Below are 25,529 nucleotides of genomic sequence, written 5' to 3'. Positions count from 1 at the left end.
AGCTGCCTGCAACCACTGCGGTATTTCTCTGTATATCTTTTGTCTTGTTCACTGTTATTACTTGTCTACTGTTGTTATCACTGCTACTGTTGTTCAGATTGTTTATTACACTGTTGTATTAAATTTCTTCTTATCTCACCAGGGGTTTGTGCCCTACTTGTGTCCAAGGGTAGGGGAGGGACAACGACAACGTGGTCTCTGGTCCCAGCAGGGCTTAAACCAACACAGGTCATAATAGCCAGACATAACACTGGGTAATTAAGCTCTACCATATCAGAAAGAGTACAGCTTCACCCAAAAGCTCTCTCAGCTGTAGACTGTTGCTTCTGTAGCTGTAACTTCATATTGGGTTTGTCTGGTAGGATTTTGGTAGCAGGGGAAGGGCTACAGGGGTGGCTCCTTTGAGAAACTGCTAGAAACTTCCCCAGCTCCAAGTTGGACCCACCACTGGCCAAGGCCAAGCCAATCAGCAACACCAGTAGCCTCTGTGATAAAATACTTAAAGGGGGAAAAAAAAACTCCTGAGTGATCTGTAGCATAGAAAGGAGAGGGATGTGACAGAAACAACCCTGTAAACACAGAGATCAGTGAACGAGGAAGGGGAGGAGGTGCTACAGGTGCCAGAGATTCCCCTGCAGCCCGCAGTGAAACCTATGGTGAGGCAGCTGTGCCCCCGCAGCTCGTGGAGGTTCACGGGGGAGCAGATCTCCACCTGAAGCCCCGGGAGGACCCCACAATGGAGCAGGGGGATGCCCAAAGGAGGGCAGCATGGGAAGCCCACACTGGAGCAGGCTCCTGGCAGGACCTGTGGCCCAGTGGAGAGAGATGCCCATGCTGGAGCAGGTTTGCTGGGAGGACTTGTGACCCCGTGGAGGACCCACGCTGGAGCCATCTGTTCCCAAAGGAGTGCACTTCACATAAGGGACCCACACTGGAGCAGTTCATGAAGAACTACAGTCTGTGGGAAGGACTCATGGAGTTCATGAAAGACTGCCTCTCGTAGTAGGGACCCCACACTGAAACAGAGGAAGAGTGAGAGAAGTCCTCCCCCTGAAGAGGAAGGAGCAGCAGAAACAATGGGTGATAAACTGACCGTAACCCTTATTCCCCACCCCACTGTGCTGCTGAGGAGGAGGAGGTAGAGAAATTGAGAGCAAAGTTGAACCTGGGAAGAAGGGAGCGGTTGGGGAAAGGTGTTTTTAAGATTTTAGTTTATTTCTCACTGTCCTGCTCTAATTTTATTGACAGAAAATTGAATTATTTTCCCCAAAAGTTGAGTCTGTTTTGTCCATGACCATAAGTGACAAGTGATCCCTCCCTGTCCTTGTCTCAACCCACGAGACTTTTATTTTCACCTCCCTATGCCACCAGGAGGAGTGTGCAAGTGGCCACATGGTGCTTAGTTGCTGGCTGGGCCTAAACCACAACAAACTTCTATTCAGGACCAAAACTATGATCTCCATAGGAGACAGAGGAGGAAGAACAAAGACAGGAAAAATATTCAGTGGTACACTAGTTAAGACTGCTCTGCTGCATTCAACCAAGTCATAATGAAGATTATAGTACAAAAGAAAGGGTTTAGCCCAGACCAAGAACTATGGTTCCAAGCAATATGGCAGAGATCAAAGGTCCACTAGTTTGAAATGTCACCTCAGGAGGACTTAATAAAAAATAAATTTATATAATAATCTGAAATTAATTAAAACTCCTCTCCTGGTGGCTGTTCCTACTTGCAGAAGTCAGTTAAATTAAAATGCCACATTGGTTACTATACCTCATGCCAGAACTAGACACACTAATGACTTCTGCTTCCAAAACAGACATAGAATCAGGCCACTGATTTTTTTCAAGCAAGCATGAGATTTGCCTGCCAGCAGCTGCCATAACACACACTTAAGAGGGAGAGAAAGAACAGCTAAACCTGGTACTGCACACCAGCCAAGAAACATGTGACCTCTATGGCTGTGGCACCAAAACATAACTCAATGTAAGGCTACACTCTCATCAAGTGGAGGTTCAAGAAACCCTCTTCACAGACTTATACAATGGCTATGTTTGCTTCCACAGTGCAATGCAATTGCAGTTCTGCAAGGACTAGTTCCTGATAATGGATTTATAAAGCAAATAATCAAGAGAAAACAAAAGTCTCAGTTCTGCAGGCAAAAAAATTCAGAAACAGAACAGTATTGTGTGGGAGGAATGCAAGTATGCACCACTGTCATCCCAGATGAACATTCTGTACTAGATTCTTCTCAAAATTCCAGTTTTTGGAAGATTTGTTTTCTAAAGCATCATCTTTTGAGAGAGAGAGGTAACTACTGAAAGACATACGAATGGTATACAAAGCAAAACCTGAAAAACTCCTCTGTCTTCAGAGGCGAAATTATAAGGTATGAAGAGTACCAATTCTGGGAAGAATTCTGTCATTGCAGGCCTTCAAAAATTTATTTCTGAAAAACAGAATGTAAAGAAAAGCATAGGAAATGCCAAATAAACCTTCATCGTATCAGAAAGCACCAGATGTAAAAGGTAGAGAAGGAACAAGCAGTTTTGCTCAAAAGCAATTCACCTGGTTCTAAATTCATTTTCGTATGTCCACAAATCTCTTGTCATATAAGTTTTTCACACCTGGTTGCACAAGTTTCATTGAAGTTAAGTATTCGCAGTAAGTCAAGAGGTAAAAAGAAATCTATGAGAAAAAGAGATTAATAAGGGTGGCAGTGTTTACCCTAAAAAAGTTACTTTTTTTCTCCCCTGGAAAACAGAAACAGAATTTTCCTGAGTTAACTAACAACATATCATTCTAAGATCTGACAGAGAACATCAGGCTATTTAACACATGGATCAGTATTTCCCCCAAAATGTGATTTTTAAGTGGTATATTATAGTAAGAAAACAATATCCTTTGAGCAGTCACTGTAAGAAATCATTATATGCCTTGTAAAAATTTTTAATGGCACTTTGAGATTCTGGCATCAAAATCTGGATTGAATGTATTTTGTGCTCCAGTCTTCTGCATTATTGCTCCAGTCCGAAAGCAAAATCACCTTTGTGGTAAGCATTGAAAAAGGGATACCTCTTGGGTGAGGCATGAATAGTTATCTGGTCATTGATGACATGGCTTTACAATTAAATGAGTCCAGTTGAGTTATTTGCTTTTAGAGCGTTTGGTATATTCTCAATATTAAGTTTCACAACACTTACAGACACCACAGAAGTACACCAATTAAAGCAAGAAGACTTTGCCATTGTTTCATTTCCTTTTCCAAAATAATGGAAATAACAGCTAATTGTCCAGACTATCTATAACCAGTGTTAACTTCTGTGGACTAACTTCACTGTTCAGTTTACTCTTTCTTCCTCTTTGCAGAAATGTAAATCTACTCCTTGTAACTGTGCTATACCTATATGAACAATTGTTTAACTAAAATGGAAGCAGATACAGTAAGAGTCATTCACAGCACAAATTATTCTAACTCATCTTGGCAAAAGAGTGCTCAAAGTTCAGAGGATGCACTATCAAATTAAGATGCTCAGACATTATCACTTTAATTAGATGATTATAAAGGGTCTTTTAAACTTAAATGCACAGCTAATCTACCAGGTTACTCAAATGAGGTGACAGTTCATACAGCACTAAAGAATCAAGTTGTATCTAAAGAATCTTCCCTCTTGTTCTGCGCTACCTTTAAATTGCTCTAAGAATGTGTATGAATCTCTTACTACTACATTTACCAAAATCCACAGTGGACTAAGCACCTTTATAGGATTTTTTTCTTTAATGAAATTTTCTTTAAAATTACATACTATTTTTCTTTCCAGAACAAAAGGTTCACTCAGCCAGCTAATGAAAGCAAACAATTCAACAGTGAATCTGACAGTTATAACTGAATTTACAACTCTGATCAAGAGATTTTCAGATGGGAAAACAATAATGTATCTGAACTATTCATTCTACACATCAGACAGATACCTATCTAACTGACTTAGATTATAACTCAATCATCCCTCATACAGAATATCTACTCTTATTTATTACTGAGGCATTTGTATGCTCTCAAATACATTGTTTGAAGACCGACAACGTTCAGTATTAACTACATAATTTTTTTAAACTTCCTTAAACACAAAAACTTCAAAATGAACTTAAGCTAATGCAGAAAACATGTACCAATGAAAAAGCATTTCACTACACTCGGGAAGAAAGTGTACTTTATGGAATTTAATCAACACAAAATGTTATTATGCATGGTCCAACAGAATAGATTACTACTACAATAGTTCAGTGAATGTATTTGGATTGGTTTTTTTAAGACAAAGTTCTCCATAGATACTAAAATATGATTTTTTAATGTAGTTACAGAACTAAAGGACATGTGAGGAGGGAAAAAAAGATTGAAGAAGTGAAGTAGCATTTTAACAACATTAAAATGAAGACCAGACCTGATGACTTAAACTGACATTAACCAAATCAAAACAATTCCAGCATACAAGTAGAGCTATTCATGACATAAGATAAAAATATACCTAAACCACAAATCCAGAAAATAAAGATACTACAAAATAAGATGGCAAAAAATACCAACATAGGCATTTTGCTTTTTAAAGGTAAATGAAATGCAACACTCTTGGAAAAAAAAAAACCAAAACAAAACAGCAACACCAAAGTGATTGTATTGCTGCAATGAACAAAGTAGTGTTGTAGAAGTTTAAATACAAAGTCTGTCTGTCCCATCAATCCCCCACACCTCTGAAAATTTATATTAATGTCATGTGCAAATATGTTCACATCGCAGTCTGATAGGAACTCAGATACGCATGAAAGCATAAGGCTAAAAAGTGTCTTTTTTACCCAATTTCTTCTGCAATCCAGTTGAGAGTTAAATCAGAAGGATTAGCCTCAAATTCATCACAGGGCTAAGAATGCAAATGCCATAAAACTTAATTCTAAAAATGTACTATTCATTTCAACCTCTTAATCTCTTACCTAATCCCATTCTATGGTTAGGTTACTCAAACTGTAGGTCTTCATGAAATTAAGTAAACTGTGAATTATCAGAATTCATTTCATTCCGAAATACCTTGTGATGCTGACCTATCTCCTACGTGAAAATTCATTTTTATTCAACTACGTTATTCCAGTCAGGTTATTCTGTCATTCTGCATGCAAATACAAGCATATTTTAGAGATAAAACAAAGGGAAAATCAGACTGCCACTTGTACAAGACATATTTCAGTTTTCAGTGAAAGGGTAGCATAACACACTTTAATGCCTATAAAACTGCACTGCTCTCAACTTGGATTTGTAATCGTTGCATGTTATAAGCATTTTCACATAATAATTGTAAAACAAAAAGGATAGTTGAAAATGCACTCTTCACACTCATGCTTCAGTAGCATGCCAGAAATCAGCAGGTTTCTGTTTTCCCAGAAGTCACACACATTTACTTCCTTTCACTCAAACCATGCTTAGGAAAAGCAGTTTCCCATCTCATCATTGTTGAATAGTCAATTACTCTGTTATAGTTATTACAGTCAAGAAATAGTGCACTTTTTATTATAAAACAACTTCTGTTAGATTCTATATTTCTCAGGTACCTGGAAATATTTAACAACCATCAGATTAAAGCAGGGATAATGAAAACATTGAACTATGATGTTTCCTAGCAAGAATCCCTAACTACAAAACCATCTGAAATTCATAGACAGTAAGTAATTCTTTCTGATAATAATTATAAGCATAATACATGCTTGTAATTGCTGATAATTTTTATACATTCTTAACGTAAATGTATCTTATTTCAGAAAATAAAATCCAAAGAGGAGGGTTACGAGAACGCATTCTACTTGCATAAGTATACTTTTTTAAAGGCAAAGTTCTTGCAAGAACCAGAGTGGGACAGGGAAGAAGTGTGAAGAAAGGGGGAGAAAGAAAAGCATACTGCTCTGATTAAATTGCAAATGTAACACTTATCTGACTTACGCAGTTATGTAATTTTATTTAAAAGTGTTACCAGTGAGCATGAAAACAGATATAAGCTATGCAGCGATACAGGCAAATTTTACCTCTTATAACTATGTTGGTTCAGAAGTGTAAATTAAGTATCTTTCGTAATGTGAATTGTAAGTGTTCTAATAGTAGCTGAATTGTCTAGAAGATAAAATATGAAATGTCAATTTTTATGTGTAAATGGCCCATTCTAATCATGTTTAGGTTCAGTAGCTAAGTTACAATAACGCACATGAAAACTGTAGTCAAGTACAGACAATTTCTTAGATTTTGAAAGCAAACAATACAATGGTGATTACTTCTTTCCTTAAAAGAAACGTTGAGCTTTTTTTGACAGGGAAGACAAATATAAAATGTGAAGAATGTGATAAAAAGTACGGTTAAATGAAGATATTTCTGAGGTATATACTGAAAACAGAATGGATTAGAGTCAGAGGAACCAACATTAAATGACCAAGGAGCATGACTGCTTTATTTAATGACTGGAGAAAGAGGAATCCAATCCAGAGTGTGGGAAAAGCAGACAGGCATGTCTGATGCTTATCCAAGGCCTCCCCTTTCCTTGCACTGCTTGTAAATAACATCCCAAAGGTGATAACAGATAAGAAATAAAATTATTTCCTAAAACCATTTGTTTTGAAACGTAAAGAGGGTCCTGATTCCTTATGACATTCTTATCCCAGAGAAGATTTCAGCTTCATTTAACTTTGGCTCAAAGGCTGGGGACTGCTCCTTTTCTCTCCCATTGGTGCAGTAATACCACTCCATGTACTTTACATTGTCTCCTGTGCCCAGCATAGCTTCTCTCACAACTCCAAGCAGGTCCTACTCTCTCTAGCCACACCTTTTACTATCATTCCTTCCTGGTGAAAACAGCATCTCCCTGTACTTTGTCTCTTGAACTAGTCTGGCAATCTGCTGCTAATCCCTTATCATGCCAGTTGAACCTCCTCTTGGTTTCATGCTATAAAAGGAATATACTGACATTATCCATACTATTCCCCTGCTTCAAAAATTAACATTTCTTATCTCTTAAAATGGTACTTCCCAAATCCTACCAGACTCCATTTGAAATGCAAATATTCTAGAGGAAACTACCAGTTACCTATTTTTAGAAAATCCCTCTGCTGCTTCTAACAAAGACTTTTAGATTTTAAGTCCCAGATTTCAATACCTCTGATACCTAGTGAAAGCCCAAAAAAAGCCATTTTTAAATTCTCTCAGAAGTAAAATTCCGTGCAATTTTGACTCTGAAATCTAAAAGCATATTTGGAGATGAAATTGTACCTTACGAATAATTAACAACCAACATCAACAGCCAGAGATCACCATGGTAGGTACTATGCACATATTAAATAAGAGGTAAGATTTTATCCTAAAAGCTGGCAATTAAGCTTATCAAAAGTGACACAAAGACATGAGAAACAGACAAGATAATAATACAATAATTATTATTAGCATAAAGAAGAGTCATAGCATACCATTTGCCTAGTCACTGCAAAGTATTAGCACAGTCAAGCATTTTTAAAAAGGCATCTGATAATGATAACTTAAGTGGCTTTTCAGACTTATGTGGATCTCTCCTTTAAAGGGCAGCAGGAGACAGCATGAAGGCATTTCAGAGAAAACCAGAACAGACAAAAATGTCCAACAACACTGGCAGGCCAAAGACCAATGAACTGAAAGCTCAAAACCCAGTTAAACAGACTACTGGATTTTGTTCTATGAAAGTAGGAGTCTAGAAGTCAGTTTATCCTCTCCTCTCAAATGTGTTTATGATTTCAATGAGACAGAATCTGACTTTGTGATCCTTCTGGATTCTGTCCACACTTACTAGAGATTCAAATGCTCACCTCATCAGTAAGAAACTCCTTACTCAGACCAAAGTCTGTCAGCACCACATGGCCATCAGAATCGAGGAGAATATTCTCAAGTTTTATATCCCGATATATAATCCCCAACTGCAAGCAGAATATAAGAATAAGTATTTCCAAATCAGTGTAACCATATCAAGGAGACATTTTTTAGTGTATTTAAATATGAAGCTAGCAAAATTCCCATTATTAAAGTAATCTGACATCTGAAAGTTGCACCTCAAAAAAGATTATTTTAAAATGCCTTTGAAGAAATAACTGAACAAATTAAAAATTCTCAGAAATTACACTGTGCCTTAAAATGCCTTAACATTTAAAGGACACACTATATCCTTTAATCTAACAGTGACTGAATAGTTGCTGTTAAGTGCAAAACTCAGTTCAGCTTTAAGAATTAAAATGGATGCTTCTGTAATACGTACCAGACCACACATGCGTACTTTGTAATAGTCTACAAATCTACTTGCTATCTCTGAAAACTGTAACACTTTTCGTGTCTACAGTTCTGCCAAAATTTAGAACTCTGCTCTTTAATAGTTTCAAAATAAGGACAACTGAACAACAGTGTAACCCAAACACTGTCCATATTGACTATAAATTAGTTTTAATGACATACAGCATTTCGTAAGGATTAACAATCATTTGTCAATAACAGTCCTCACACTGCAGAGAAAATCTTGTAGACTTAATCTAGTGCACAAGTAGACACTTCATTGGGAAGTATTTCTAGCTCTACAACTAATGTCCCATTGCTAAAGTTACTTTGAATTTAAAAACCATCTAAAAAAACAGTTCTCCTTACAAAATTTCATGATGTGAGAAGAACACAGTTGTAGTTCCACAAAATCAGCACTAGGATAAAGTTACTTTACCTTGTGGAGATGTTCAAGTGCCAAAACGATTTCCCCAATGTAAATTTGCACCTCATTTTCTGAGAATCTCTCTCTGTGTGAAAGGTGAGTAAATAATTCTCCTCCATTTATATAGTCTAAAAAGTAGAACAAAGAACCTTATAATTTCACTTTCTGACAACTTAATTTTCTTATTGGAATATTAATAGGTACTTTGTAAATTATTAAATAAGATATTCTGGAATTACAATAAAGTAAAAGCAATATTTCATCATGTTGTAAAATACTCAATTTCCTTCTTAGAGGACTCATGGAAGAACATGACCAACTTTTAAATAAGAAGCAAAACCATAAAATAAGCCTCAAACATCCATAAATTATAAATGCAAATATTATAAGTTCATTAACACTTCAAAGGAGAAAGCATATATACACATTATAGACACACTGATCTCTCTCCTTTTTAGTTCTCCAGTTCTCTGTTTGATTCTACTAGTATTGCTTCCCAAACAATGTGAGGAAGATCATTTATCTAGATCAGTAAGCATATAAAAAGAAGTTATTAGAAAGTATAAGTTATCCACATTTTACAATTGCTTCCTTCTTCCAAAAAAACCTCAGCATTCTAGTCATGGAGAAAAAGATAATGGAGAAAAATTTTTGAAATATTTCTACTCAAAACTTCTAACTTAGGTCAAAGAAAGAACTGAATTCCCAGTTGCTGTTCTAAGGACTGTGACAGATACAAACTAAAGCTGCCACAGGAGTGGCAGAACAACCCTCATTCTTTTCAAGTTATAACAGTAACCACAGCCCTATGAAACAACCAGCCTTCAAAGTCTTGGTGCTAGATAAAATGCTCCTCTATAAATGGGAAGAAAAAAAAAAAAAAAACAAAAACCACACCACACCACAATTACTTCCATATAAACTCCACTGGACAATTCAGATTTTATTAGTATTAGTAGGTTAACCTCACGTGACAAACTTTGATGGAATTGGTATTCACATGGATAGTATACTTTGTTCTTTCAATCATAACTTAAAATCAACTCCAAACCCTGTATTCTGGAAATCTGGCAGAAATGCAGCTGCATGTCTGCACTCGATCCAGGCAAAATTCATGCCACTATGTAGTCTGATGGCATAAAGAACTGTATTAAATATTGCACCGAGACTCCAATTCTAAAACCTCTTGAAACTGAAATGACAATTTGCTCATACACCAGGTTCAGCTAGGTACAAAAACAAAGACAGCCTCCAAAACAAATTTCAAAACTAAATCAAAGTAGTGATTTACAAAGATTTACATAATGAGACACAAAAAACGTGCAACAACCAGGGTGGTTTTTTTGTCAAGGAGGGTGTGAAGCCCATCTGAATTACAAAGTAGCTTCAGGCCATGTTAGGTAGAAGAGATTCTCATTGTTACAAAAAGTGATTAAAATAAATTAACCCCCCTAATTATTCCCATTTTCTGCTAAAAAGAAGGAAAAAAATACTTTTCTGGCCGCAACTAATACTCTGAGAATGGATTCATGTAGACTTTGTGGGAGAGCAAAAAACAAGAACAAAAGGCCTTTAATTATGTATCAGCTTTTAATTTCTTGCTTTAAATGTCACCTTAAGATTGTGTTATGGTAGGCATGTGCCCAGTCTCCTCTATCTGCTATGTAATGTTCTTCAGAACTACTGGGCTCCCTCCTCTTTGACTCTTATGAGAATATAATGTTAAGCTTTTAATTTTTCCTTCATATAAGAGGTTTTTTTCACCTTCTAATTATCCTTGTCACTTACATTTCTTCATCAGTAAGTATTTATTTTTAGGTAACTACATCCAACTCAGGTGTGCGGGGTTTTTTTGGTTTGGTTTGCTGTGTTTTTTTAGTATTTCTAGAGGGATCATTCTAGCCAAAAAGATCTGAATTTAAAGAATAGTACTATAAAATAACAAATGTTGACATTCTGTCTCATTTAACCTTTCAAACTTTTTTCCAAATTATTAATTAATAACTTAACTAAAACCCCCGCTTAATTATTAAAGGTTAACCATCAAGGAATCACAAAGCTATCAAAGTATTTCTAACTGTCTCTAGGATTTTCCAGCCTGTGACAATATTCTATTTCTTTAATGTCCTAGTCAGAAGAATTTGTAAGAATCCTTATTACAATTTTCAACTCACTTTCAAAACAAATCTAGTGAACACTACATTTAAGCCTGAGCTCCTCAAATGCCTGTATTATCTCACCGTAGTATATGAAACTAAGGTATGCGCAAAGAACACCTTCCTAAGAATTGACAGCCAGTCATGTAGATTCATATAACATTAATAAAATTTCATTGATTTAATGTCTAATTCAGCCTGTTAATAAAGATTCAATAAATCAAAATTACAAGCTAAAAGGAACTGCAAAACTTGTACTTCATTTAAAAGGATCATTCACTTCAAGTAATTCACTACAAAAATTTATTCTGCACCCAAGCATTAACCTGATCATTCATTTTCCTTTTTTTTAAAAAAAAAAAAAAAACACTAAGTAAGCAGTCTTTAAAAATTGCCTGTACCTTTCGCACAAACACATCTTATATACCAAAATTTGCTGCTGATCTGAAAGGCAGAAATATTTCTAATTTTAAAGTGGTACCAAGTCTTATGAAAAAGCTCTACTTCCAGCACAGAAATCTGTGATTTTAGATTGCATGTTTTGATTTTTTGGGTGTTAAGAGGCAAGTATCTCAATACTCAAAGATAAAATTGTTTCGTAACAAAAAGTTTTGGCAGCAAATGCCTTCTGAAACAGTAAGGTTTAGAGTTGATTTTAATACACTTTTCCAGCTCCTGATAATAATATTTCTCATTAACAGGAAAAATCCTTCATCTTCCTGAGAAGGACAAAACTCTTCAAAGGCAATGAAGTAGATTATAAAGCAAAAGGAATACAAGTCCTTCATCTGAGCGTCTTTCCCCAAAACATTACTGTTCTGAAAAAGAAGAGCAGTAGGTAATGGAGAGAACATGCACACACAAAAAGTATATCCAAGTTGAAAACCCTAAGGAAGTTCCTGATCATCTTCTGCCAACCTTGCAAATGCTACAGAAATAGATGTAGTTCTTCACAGCAAAATGGAAAGCAAAATAGCAAGGACTAAAGTGGAATGAAGAATGTTCTAATAAGGCTTGCTATATAATAGTTCAATAGCAAACAACTCTTAAATGGAGATTTACAAAAGCTACTAGTAGAACCTACGGAAATGAAGCATCACAACACATAAAACAAGAAACTGATCCACAATACCAGTATTTTTACCAGCATTTTACAGCAGGAAACTGTACCAACAACTTGTAGATTCCAGTGTTGTAGGGAATTTGACCAGAAATAAATGAAAGCACAATCATCTCTAACTGGTATCACCCATATTGTGAGTTCATTTTTTCAGAAAAAAAGAACTGCCTGATATAATCTTCCAGTTTGCAGCATTTCAGTGCAAAAACAGTCTTGTTAACTGGTCAGCATAAGGACAGGTAGCCCTGCCCTCTCAAATAACATTTTAAAAACACTGACCATGTTGAGGACAATATACAACATGTTCTTAGACCAAAATGTACAGCGTATTTTAAGTAGAAAGCTTTCTGCTGCTTAAATATTTCCTTTTTTTTTTCTTCTTTCCAACTAATACCAGTAACAAAGTCATGTTTGGTCATCCCACCTTACCAATAACCTCTGTGTCGCATACACAAAGGCAGCACACAGAGAAAATAAACTGAATCACCTTAATGCTCACGTTCATACAGATTAAGAGCTTTTTCATTTATGGTAGCAGTTTGTCTGAAAATCTGTAGAAAACTAATGCAGTATATAATGGTTAAAAATATTAAAATCAAAATTTTATCTTCTACGGAAGTTCAAGAAAATATTTCTCTGGTTTAGGTACTTGACATACACTTTTTGCTGCATGTGTTATTGATGATAGTCCTCCTCCCCAAGTCAGAGTAGCACACTAAAATTCAAACAGGAAAACCACAAACACAGACACTGTTGAAGATGAACAGTATTTTACTTCCTATGGTCTCTCATGCAATCTCTAAACGCACAGTACCTAAGACCACATGAAAAACAAAACCTACAAAACATTAAGGAAATAAAAGGGGAGATTTTTTTTCTTTCATTACATAAAACTTCATTCCTGAAAACTACTCACCTAAAATGAGATGAAGCTTTGTATCTGTCTGGAAGGCATAATGTAATGTGACCAAAAATGGTGATTGCCTAATGTGCTCCAACACTTGTCGTTCTGTCCTTGTGTGCTCGGTTGTTTTCGCTTTTTGAACTATTGTTGCTTTCTTCAGTACTTTCATGGCATACAGCTTTCCAGCATCATGGCCACTTACTTTCCTTACTAGGAACACTTTTCCATAGGCTTAGAAAAGAAAAAGTGGGGAGGAAAACAAACAAACAAAAAACAGTCACCTACTTGTACTACAGGTCTGTCTGATATCATTATTTTCATTGTTATGGCAAACATTCATCATTATATTCATTGTTATGGCAAACAGTGACCATTCAGGCAAAAATATTCCAGAACACTTTGTTTCAAAACAACCTTTTCTGAGCAAAATTTCAATCAAATGAGCTTAGTGAGTGAACACAGCAAGAGTGGGAAAAACAATCAGTTTCAGTATCTAAAAACTATTTTAAGAACTGATGATTGCTTCCTTTGTAATAACCTAAAACTCCCATACCTAGGATTTAGTGAGAGCTTGGAGTAAGAGAGACACTATCTTTTTGTCCTCATAATAGTCTGTCCATATTTGCAGAACTTACATGCTTTCATTACTGGCTTTACTTAAATTCCCTTACAAAAGGGTCTTCAAAACCACTAAACAATCATGGGTACAAGGAGGTGATACCAAAACCAAGCAATTTAGTTAATTGTATATAACAGGCCCCTTTGTATAAGCTTCGTATAGACAAGATAAGCAAGCCTACATGTGTGGAGGCAGTCTCACAATATATGCATTAGATTCCCTGGAAATAGGCACGTACTTCTTGGGAATTATATATTCATTTTTTAAACGTATGTGATGTGTGCCTTTTCCTTCAGCGTGCATGTTAGGAGGAATCCCCCATGCACCCAGCACTGCAATAAACTAATGTCAGATTTCTAAACTATCATTTGGTTTGGGAAGTTTTCTTGGTTACAATTTTCAGTAACATAGGGGATCGTCTTAGGAATGAAGAGCTATATTAGCTGACAAAAACCCAAAAGGTTAACAAAAAAAAAATATTCAGCCTTTTCAGTGAAAGAAAATCACCACAAGAATTCATCCTGCCTCATTCAGTCATAAAGAAACTGCAGAGAAAGTTGACTGTCTTGGTTTTGTAAATTATCCCCTGCAACAGAAATTGAAGCTGACTGCTGAAAACTACCGCAGTATCTGAAAGTAGCTGAAAAGTAAAATGGCAGATAAAATTCCAAATAGGTAAATGAGTAATCCACATGAAGTATGACAATAGTTGTTTGTGCACAGTGTTATCACTGAGAAAAATACCTGGAGCTACCACAGACAACCCTATGAGAAAATCAGTGGTAATCCAAAAAGGAAATAGAATAACTTCAAGGAAAGGACTGAAGGGGAAAAGTAACACAAATGTCCCCCAAAGTTTCAACACAAACCCAGAAATCCCTTATGCTGTGGTATGAAATCTTTGTGTGCTCATATCTTGAGTGATGCACACTATTTCAGCCTCTCTTCTGCCCCCAGTTCCCCTACCCCCATCAGGGAAAAAAAAAAAAAGTATAGAACATTAAAAAACAAACAGAAAAAGATAGAAGAATTCTTCTAATTGTGAAAGGAACTAAACACACTCAAGACTTATTTTGCCTGAAAAAGTAGAGTACTTAACAAGATGCTAGAGAGTTAGAAATCAATTCTAGACATAAAGTAACTAAGGTAACAAATTAAATCATTAGGTAACAAGATTAATAACTGCCCAAAACACACAAATAAATACTACTACTGCTACATTATGCTGCAGATGTCAAAAATGTAGATGAGTTCAAAAATATATAAAACCTTGAGGGAGCAGAAAGTATACAAATTATTGCTGAACACAGAACAACCTCCGGCTCAGGCAGACCCCAAACTGCAGGCTGCTACGAGTTCACTACAGAAACCATCACCGTATGCCTCCCCATATTCTTGTAGGGTCTCCTTAAGCCATGAGACAGAAAACTCAATCAGCTGCATGTTCCGTCCAACCGCAATAATGATCTTCACATTACTTTCTCAAAGATAATGCTCAACTATCTCAAAACTGTGAATATACGAGACAGTGTATACTGTCCTGATGTGAAACATTGAAATTTAGTTGGTCTTTAAAAATGCTATAGCATACACTGCTCCCAGTAAGTAATTATGTGTAACTCCAGATTTTTTGGTTTTTTTCCAGACAGGTAATAGAGTGTTTTAAATCAAGTGACAAGTGGGTTTTTTCCATACAATCAAATTCTGCTTCATTCAGTATACAAAAATGATACTGTTCATATAATGAACAATTCTTTTTAAGTTCATTACTTGACTCATCACACCCTAAGCCATCGTGCTTATCTTCTTTACAGAACCTATTATTCTTGGTAAGAGCTTTCATAAAGTAAGTTTTCACAACATATCTCTCAAGCATGGCAAAGAGAGTCAGAATAGGTTAGAGTAAACATATCTTTCTATTTTGGGAGACAAATGCGAGATACACAGGACCATCTTTTTCAAGATGTTTAGTATTATATCACACTCCCCAACTTTAGCTGTAGTTATGAGATCTCAAGTATATGTAAGTCAGACTCAATAGTCACCAGCTGGTCATCAAGAAATGGATAACCATAGATGTAAAAAGATTACTTTAGTAAAATAGACATGAGCCATAAATCCTGTCATGATGTACAGACACAAGTAATCTGAATCAAGGTTGCAGACCATAATGTTGTGACCACAGTATTACTGTTATGCATATGCACAGTTCTAATGTAATTCACCTATTTTTCCAATATTGAATGTTAAATTATTTTTAGCATCTGAAGAACAGACCCCTACTATCAAGAGCATTGGTTTAAAAGGAGTTACTTTAAAAAAATGTAGATAACACTTCTGCATTCTACTAACACACAACAAAAACAGTGTGGAGAATGGCCTTACCTTGCATTTCTCAACTGCTTTAAGGAAGCAGCCCTAGTTTTTACCAATTTCAGTTGGAGCTTGACATTGAACTTCCTTATGCCTCTCTGAAAAACCCATTCAGCAGAAGTTTCCCTAGGCTCCCAGGAAACAGTAGTTTTATCAGAAGTGTTGGAGAACATTAAATTAAGCTAAATTAAAACAAACAAAAGCCCCAAGATTATCACACTTAGCTACCCATATCTTTAATCCTACTTTATAAAAACATACAATAGTGCATCTTAAGTGGCAGAATACTAGCCATACATTAAGAGCACCTACTACAGTTTTACATACAGCATAGGGGAAAATTGTCTGCTAAATTTAATAGCTGTAAGGAAATCTCTAGAAACTATACTACCGTTATCATAAAAGAATTCGCAGCATAGAGCTTTACCATGGTACAAATCGTTTCTTCAGAAATGTGAAAAGAACTGACAGAATGATGAGGATTCTCAGCAGTTTTGATGAGAATAAATCTTAAGTGGCACTATTTTAATCAAATGACTCATGATATATTCAACACCAGAATCTCTGATATCACCACGAAAATCTACTTAAAAGACAACACTGCAAAAGCAATTCATTTGAGTGGCAGCAAGAAGACACATAAACTAATTGTAAGAATACGCTTACCGATAATCTTATATAAGAAAAAATCTTTTTTAGTTTCTCAAAGAGCCACATTTTAGTGTTCATACTTCCAAGGCAGAAATATTTAGCCAGCAATATATCTCCCATAAAACAACAGAGTCACCCAATATTTACCCCCAAAATTCATTAAAAATATTTTAAGTGTTGGAAGAACTAAAAGACTGTATAATACATACTCTATATATACACAATCTATGTTAGACTGACCTTGAAGTTTATTAAAAGAAATTAAAAAAAAAAATAAAGAAAAAAGCAATTATTAGTTGCAGATTGTTATTGATATCAGACCTGTGAAATAAATGAGATTTCATACCAGCAATTTATACCAAATTTCTACTTAATTTTCAAGGCAGAAAAATGTAATTGGGGGCTAAAACTGCCTTCTTCATGAATATACATTCCTAGCAATACACATCATCATAAGTAACAATTCAGCAAGCCATCAGAATAAAGTGCACACTTGATGAAAGACAATAAATGAAAAATATAAAGCATACTTTGCTTCTTTGTTCTTTCTGTATAAAAGCAAGCGCATTAAGCTATCGCATCATGCCAGCTAATTCTCACAGAGAAAAAGGTAAGAAATTCTTTATTGTTTATAGCATACAGGATGGTTTATGTGGACTTCCAAATCCATTAAAACTTGACATTTGTATACAGACAGTTTTTTGTATAGACAGTTTTACAGCAATGTTCTCAAGTGTTAACATAAGCTACACCTCTTAAATAACGTTTTTACTTTCAGTGTAAGAATAATAATGACACAATGATAGCAAAATGCTGAGAGGTATAAAGTATTTAATGATTTGAATAATCTTAGTTGTATTCTTGCATGATATATACCTGATGACCTCTTTCCTCTGCACTTTTTATTGTTAAAAGTCTTTAGATTTAATCTTCCTAAAGAATTTGAAGGGAGAATTCTCACTGTGCAGGAATCTATCTGTCCATATGAATTAAAATTTGGGATGTAGCGAAGTCAGAAAGGCATATAGCTCTAGCAGATAAAAACAGAAAAAAAAAGCAGCCAAACAAAAACCTTAACAAAGATCAAACAGCACTCTGAACAAGTATTTCCAATTTTTATTGTGCACCATCAAACTGTCAAAGATGAAGCATTCTCTATCATCTTTCCTTAAATATCAGACAGGCAAGAATCTTGAACATACTTTTTTTAACATTATTATTTCCTCAAGAACAAGTTCCCTGCCCCATTAACAAGAGATGATAAATAAGAAAGGTAGAAAGTGACAGGAGAGGGTAAGTCGCATCTTAATATGTACTTTCTATCAGCATTTTGCTTTTGTGCTTTTTTTTTTTTTTTTGCCTTTTTACCTTTAGCTTTTTAAAAAAGTAAATGTTATTACAGTAAATAGGGATGGCAGACAATACATGCCTAACTTCCTTTAAAAAATGAGAAAAAAGTTTTTAGAAGGCAGCTCTCATATGCAAGACAATCCACCACTGGATATGCATGCCATTCATTTCTAATTATTACAAAAATTAAGGTAAATTATTTTCTTCAAAATTGTTTTGAAGGCACTGCATACTGCTGAATTCAGAAAAACTAACCAATAGCTGCCTGGATCATCTTACTTGCTTCTTTTCTTCTCAAATGTAAGATTGCATTTGCTGTTCTCTCCAATTATAATGAACCACCTCTGACAATAGTTTCAGTAAGAATCTTTGCTACTGATCTCCAATTTAATGTCCAGATTCTTTCAGAATTCTGATGGATGAATGGGATGAATTTGTCTAGGCTCCTGGTTCTTAGATTGAACACAATGCCCTCTTTTCAGTCAGCTCTTCATACAGAAAAAGAATTTCCTATTTCCAAATTCTGTCTCCAATTAGCCATCCCACCTTCCATTCATCATAGATGTCCTCAGCAGAAACTAAAGTCAAAATATTAATTGAAGTTTGGAATTATTTTTAGACATTCCCTAATTTTGGCTCACTCTCCTGAGCACAGTAACCCCACTTCTTTCTCTTCCTTTTGTAAAAGAAGTTTATATTCTCTTCACCATTATTTGAAAGATCTAACTTAATTTCACAATCTTAACTTTACCAGAATACTTTTTGACCTCTTAGATGGAACGTCATTATACCTTCTTGCATAATAAGATTTTTAAGCTGAGTATTTAAATCAGACATTCATCCTACCACTTAACTCCAAACAATCATGTATAAAATAATCTCTTTTATATATGGCAGTTATACTCTTGTTTCTACTTATTTTTTTAACTTCATTAGTGGACTGTCATTCATTTGTAGACCAGATTATTAGAGCACATGCCCAGGAACCACTTGTATTGTCTCTTCTTAGGCACAGCTGAAAGACTGAAAGTGACATCAAAAATCACAAGAAGCAACAGTTGAGTAGGAAAAAAGGAATAATTAGGTGTAGAAAAATGTATGACCCAGAACACACTGTACATCAACAATTTTTATATTTTAAAAACACATTTATAAAGAATGAAGCAAATAAGGCAGGTGGGTGTGCATAAACTAACACAGCCACCTTATCTTGTTCCCTCTGTGGCTTTGGGAAGCAATTAGATTATTTTGCTGTAAAGTAGCCTCATTCTATAGAATAGACATTAGTTAACTATACACAGGAAAAAAAAAAGCTTTAACTAGATAGGAGAAACAGCTGGAAAACAGGAATTCGGTGGATGGGAAATCCAAATTAGCAGGGCTATACAGTAACAGCAGAAGGACTTAAATGAAAACAGAGACTGGAATTCCAGGAAGTATATACCGAGTAGAACACAGGCAAGTCAGCTAAGTCAAGTAAGCAGTAATTTGCTCCCAGAGAAACAAGTGCATTATTAATAGCCTTATTAACAGTGTCATACTATCATGTATTTTGTTTTACTGATGTAAAGTGTTACTGATTTCTTCAGTGGGGAGGTTTATTCTATTCATAGCTCCTTCATGGAATGTGAAAGGATCCAACCCAGATTAAAAATTAACTCGGATTTTTGCTTCCTTGTCTTGTCAAGACTCAGGTCAAAAGAGGAACATATATACTATTATATTCTTTTAACACCAAAAAGCAAAATGTAACAAGAATGCTTCCAACTGAGAGAGTATGTACAAGAACATACCAGGCGAATGTAAGAAGAAATGCAACTTAAAGAAAATAAGTAAGAAATTATGCTAAACCATAGCATGAAGGAAATGTTATTAAAAAAAAAAAACCAAAACACCAACAAACCAACATACTTCCAGAGGAGAAACATCAGTACACAAATATACTATTTTTGTATTTAAAAAAAAACCCTGCCACTTAAAGATGAAGATGTAAGTAAACATTCACTGCTGTTAACTGAAAAAATAAATCGATACGGAACTACCACAACTACATATACTTAAGCAAGGTATCATTTAATTTAACATATTTTGAGTATCATCTTCACCTATTCCAGTTGCTCCATAGCAGACTATATTTAAAATACTGTAATTAGTTAAAATTGCATCTACAGTCACAGTCAATATGACTGTGAGATTTCAATATATTCTGCCTTGCACTACTGTAGATCATTTAAGTATCAGATAGTCTGAAAATACTTTTCATGCTACAGAACTCCACAGTGAATAATTTTTAAAAAGCTTCACAGCTTTTATTTAGCATTAGCTACATTACAGTATTATCAATAATACCCAAAAGCTCGCACCAGGGTAAGGCTTTCACTGCCAGTGTAAACATAGCTCTTGCCTAAAAATACACAACATGTAAGAAGCAGCTATCAGATGCCCTCTTCCTCATTTTCCTTTAAATTGCTCCCAGAAGAGCAACAGTGTCCCTTTTGTCTCTGTGAATCAATTTGTCTAAGATGACCTTAACCCCCAGCCCCATCTTCAACTTCATAGAACTGTCTAGTGTAAAGGAACAGAGAAGTTCTCAAAATTGCCAGAACAACCAACACACAAAACCAACAAAAATTACAGTTCTCTCATCATTCTGCCCATAATATTGAGGGCAAGTCACTAATGGAGATACAATGGCTGTTTGGAGAGGTGTCTACATTCCCAGAATCCCCCTGCCTTCCCCATAGATCCCGATTAAAAATGAAGGGGGTAAAGAAAAAGAAAAAACAAACAAACAACACCCCACACACATACCTCATTTGAAAATACTTGAAGTATTTCAAATTTCTGAAGTAATGAAATTTTTTTAATCACTTTTTTTCTGGCTGAAAGGTAAAAGGCACCTAATAAGCACCTGCAACTTGTAGCCCAGCCAGCAAAGTTACTGTTTAGAGGGACAGCATTTAGTTTCACGATAGTTAAATTGCCAGCTATATATAGATAAAAATTAGTTAGAAAATTAGTTGAATATCTTCCCTCCTTTCTTATTCTAATAGAATAAAACCTATAGAACAAGATAATTCAGACTCTTATATATCAATACAGAAGCCATGCAAATATCTTCTGAAAGTTTTCATCATTTTTTTGTGAGAACAAGCCTAAGGACAACTGAAATGCAGATTATTAGTTTTGCACAAGAGTACAATTTCTAGATGAGGCCTTACTCTTGTACAGTATCATTTAAGACAAGTCTACAATAAGAGTGTGCTATTCCAAATATTTCTGACTTAGGTTATTGTGGTTATAGACAGGTTTTTTTATGCTTATTCTCATTCCCTTAGGTAAACATATATTCTGGTACAAAGAATTTGTCAGACTAGTCATACTCTATTCAACTATGAGAACAAAAAGTTGCAGGCCTGAACAGGACCCCACAACTCATGACACAATACACTTAAGACCTTACATCAAAGTTTGCATGCATACAAGAGTCTTATTAAGGTTTTGAAAAATAATCTCTTTGCTATGGAAGCTGTGGGGACAAAAAGCAAGGTACATTACTGAGAAAAAACCTAGAGTCAGTAAGATAGCTACATAACTGAATATATAGCCCCAGACTTCTGACAAGCAACAAATACTGCAAGGTCTACAACATTTAAGTTGGCTTTCCATACTTCAGATGGAGGGCTTGCACAATAATTCTTGTTATTGATAAGGCAGTTCTAGAACTTCCTAAAAACTGAACTTTTACAGCACCAGAGTCAATTTGTACAAGTTCTCTGGAGTTCTGTAACAGTAGGTCCAATACTCACAAAAATTTATTTCACAGTAGAACATTTCAGGATCATCTTAGCCAAGTGGCCAGTATTTTGCTTCGGTTTCTGTTCTGCTCTGTCGAGTCAACAAAAAGGACATAGAAATTCTTCTGACCATAACACTTAGAAAAACACTGAAAGCAAAGATGGTGTTCAGAGCTGCATCAAAATTTTGCTGGACAGTATTTACAGAAGAAATGCCTTAACACAGGTATATTCTCTTGTGAAATAATGTTCTTTCAGAAACCCCTTGTACAAATGAGAGGGAATTTTTGTTTAATGCAGTCCCCAGAACACTTTTCAAGCTACAAAATTAAACATCCCCACCAAGAACATCTAGGAAGGTTGCAGAATCTCTACTACTGGAGGCTTTCATGAATGAATCATTGTCAGGGATGATGCAGGTACGGTGTTTTGGACCAAGCAATTAGAGGACCTCTTCGTGTTCATTCCAGTCCTGTTTTCAGCAATTCCATGTTACTGGAAACACCAACAATACACAGATGGTCACTCTTCCAAAAATAAACAGAACTAGCTCCATTCTGATAAGGTCATTTGCATTTAATGTTGTCTAGTAATTAGCAAGCAACTACCTCTGACATACCTAGTGCATTAGCTGACACACACGTACGACTGAATAAAGCTTCATGATGGTCTAGATTTCGAAAGCAAGAACCTCAGGCTGTGATTGAAATTACATATTAAAAAAGTGCAACTAGCATTTCCTTGACCAAAAAAAAAAAAAACAACCTGCTCTTCCTACAAATGCCATTCCAGGATACCCAAGGTGACCTTGCATTCCTGAAGTTCGCAGGAATCTTTTTGTCAGTTCTTGAAATAGTCTTGAAGTCTACTAAGACAGAAGAGGTTTCTGGAACAATATGACTCCTATAGCAGGATGAAGACAGACAGGCATGCTTTTTTTCTTCACACATACATACACTGTCAGTTCCATTGTCAACACACTGAACTAGCCTCTTCTGAAAGGGGTCACTCAAAAATTACCCTGTTAACCTGAGTGAATAGGATAGCTTTGCAGTATGAGCCTAAGGACTACCTGCTATGATTAAGGGTATCCCAGGCCAAGAGAAATCTGTTCATGAAGAAGAGAGGGCATGGAAGTTAGTAATGAATGACAGACAACAGTTTAACAGCAGCAAAAGGGGTATTTCAGAGGTACTGCCTAAAGACAGAAGGAGGAAGTCAGGCTACTACTAGTCTGAACTTGAAGACTGACACTTATGAAACCACCAAAACTTACTTTGTATTCCAAAAGCAATAGTTGTAATATTAAGGTGATCCCAGACCAATGACAGTGGTATAGAAAAAAATTCAGGCATGGGACTGGTTTTCATACACACACACACACACACACACACACACACACACAGAGTTAAAAATCCAGATAATGTTTCCATCAGCAGAAGAAAGACATCCTCACATAAATGCATAATTATATGTAATTCCATTTTGTCTACCCCACTCAGACCAATACTGACCACTTCAGAACAGCATAGCTACTTCTGTCTATGAATAGGCAAGGTATACCTACAAGTATTAAAGCTTCTTTGCCTCTACCACTAACTACTGAAATTTAACAGCAAGGGTTGAATGGTTAAGCCTGATAAATTTAAATTTTAAAAACATTACTTGATAAACAGAAAAATACACTCTTGGGTGTTTTAACTGCTTAATGAATTTATGAAAGAATATGTATGACAGCTAAATGTGAAAACCAAAACCCTTTGCTCTTTTCAGTGATACAGCAGCTCGTGCAATTATAGCCTCACTTCTAGTCATTAATGGCTGATAACACCCAAAATTTAGTATCATAACTAACTTATAACTTCTACAGACCTTGAGAATAGTCCACCTTCATGATTATCCCAATCTACTCAATACTAAATAATAAATTACATTACTTTTGGTCTGTGTACAGGCCTGTGTGTCCCTTCAACAAAAGGGAAGCAAAGCTTTTTTTTGTTGGTTACAGATAGCAATCCTACAACATCCTACAAATCTCCAACACTATGCTGAAATCCAAACTACATTTCCTGTCTTAAAAATTACTGGAAATTAAATAGGACAGAAAAAGACTACTAAAGCCAATACTAACTTTAAAATGTATAGTTAAAGTGGAGCATCCTATTCAATAATGTACTAACATTACTGCTTTTTTCCAGAAATTCATGAAAACATAGTCTGAAAATTTAATGAAATTATCAAGATCATGTCTTAACTTAGGTCAGAAGTTTCACAAAATGTATTAAATTGTCATAAATCTCAAGCCATTTATTTTCCTTTTATTTTTAAAGAGCGCATCTTCAAAAGTGCTGTAAGCTAGAAGACATGACGTCCAATTTTGCACAATATTTGCAATGAAAAAGTGAAAATTATGCTATGTGATACAAAAGTGGTATACCTTCCTAAAGAATGCTCCAATTACCAAATCACAACTATACTTCAGAGTAATGCTTCCAATATTCAAATTAGAAAAATAGTGTATCTTACCTCCTGTTCCAAGAACTTTCAGGAGTTCAAAGTTTTCAATGCCAACTTTCTCTGCATGGCCTGTCAAATTTGCTGAAGGAAAAAGAAGAATTTACATCAGATATACAGTACACTGAAACATCAATTTGACATATTACTACAGCTTCAGTAAAAACAAGTTAGCAGATGAATGGAATAAGCAGCACTAAAAGGACATACATTCCAGTTGCATACTGTATTCTTTTAACTTGAAAAGCAAAGAAAAGCAATTTTCTTGCTGCCAACCATGTTCCCAGAGGTATAACATCACAGAATAATAGTTGAAGCCCATCTAGTTTGTATACAACAACTTTCACCCTATCACTGGGAGTTCTGAAAAGACTCTTGTTCCACCTTGTCTCTAATTGCACAGTTATAGACAGCAATCAGGTCACCCCTTAGCCCTAGCACCATGAATACTTTCATGTTCTTGGATTATATGACGTTTGGGAGAACATAAGCAGAACTCCAATGAATACTCATGCATTTAACATAGGATTACTAAACCTATAAAGACTCTCCACTACTATAGATTTGGAAAGACCTTGAGTCTACATAACCAACAAGTCTGGAAAAATCTAAACCGCTACAAAGTTGTTTCATTTGTTGGGGAGTTTGGGAGGAGGAGGTTCTATGTTTATACAGATCTATACTGCTTTGAGTATTTTTTCGTCTAACAGACATTTTTCTAAGAAGGGAAGAGCCCTATTTAAAAAAGGAACTGTGGTGGGTTGGTTTGTTGGTTGTTTTTTTTCTTTTATAAGCTGCTAAAAGAAAGCCTTAAGCAGTTCCCATTTTTTCTACCTTTCATTTCTACCATAATATTATCTATGTATTTGCATCAATATGATTGCAGGCCATTCAGCAAAGCTGCTCATTGTGATGATCCAGGTTAAAATCAGTAAGGCAAAAAAGTAACTGATTGTTCTTAACCAAGTTCAGTTCCCTGATCCACTTGAATGAGCAGCTGCATAAGCAGTTTTACTAGCACAATTAAGGATGCAGCATCAAGCAACAGAAGCTACATAAACTGGCATGGCTGGTAAAAGAATGCCTCTCAGTGCAACTGCAAGCCAAACTGTATCCCTAAAGACTATTTTTAAAAAAAAAAAAAAAAAAAAAAAAAGTGGCTTAAGAAAAATGTGCAAGAAGCTTTAGAAGCTTTCAGTAGCAGCATCACAAATTTCAAATACAACGATCTCTTAACCAAAAAAGGAAAACACCTGGATAGATGTTGAAACTTACTGTTCAGAGATTCTCATTTGGTTTG

General features: G+C 35.4%; 1 protein-coding gene across 4 annotated transcripts in view; it reads right to left on the bottom strand.

Annotated features, from left to right (window-relative positions):
• The window catches only part of RPS6KA5 (ribosomal protein S6 kinase A5), a 66,204-nt gene extending 41,561 nt beyond the window's left edge, over positions 1–24,643 (bottom strand). For 2 of the 4 annotated variants that reach the window (XM_026849177.1, XM_026849178.1), the window contains exon 1: positions 7,865–7,972. Coding sequence is in view for 1 of the 4 variants with exons in the window: in XM_026849179.1 (XP_026704980.1) it covers positions 7,865–7,972; positions 8,758–8,873; positions 12,938–13,094 (381 nt within the window). In the remaining 3 variants the exon portion in view is untranslated. Of the gene's footprint in view, positions 1–7,864; positions 7,973–8,757; positions 8,874–12,937; positions 13,157–24,241; positions 24,314–24,566 lie in introns of those variants that run through there. The other 2 variants (XM_026849179.1, XM_026849180.1) reach the window with 2 other exon arrangements.
• Between the last annotated feature and the right edge of the window lie 886 nt (positions 24,644–25,529).

The sequence above is a fragment of the Athene cunicularia genome, assembly GCF_003259725.1.
Source record: "Athene cunicularia isolate RWA chromosome 5 unlocalized genomic scaffold, athCun1 chr5_part1, whole genome shotgun sequence".
NCBI lineage: Eukaryota > Metazoa > Chordata > Aves > Strigiformes > Strigidae > Athene > Athene cunicularia.
This window is presented reverse-complemented; position numbering and strand designations above follow the sequence as displayed.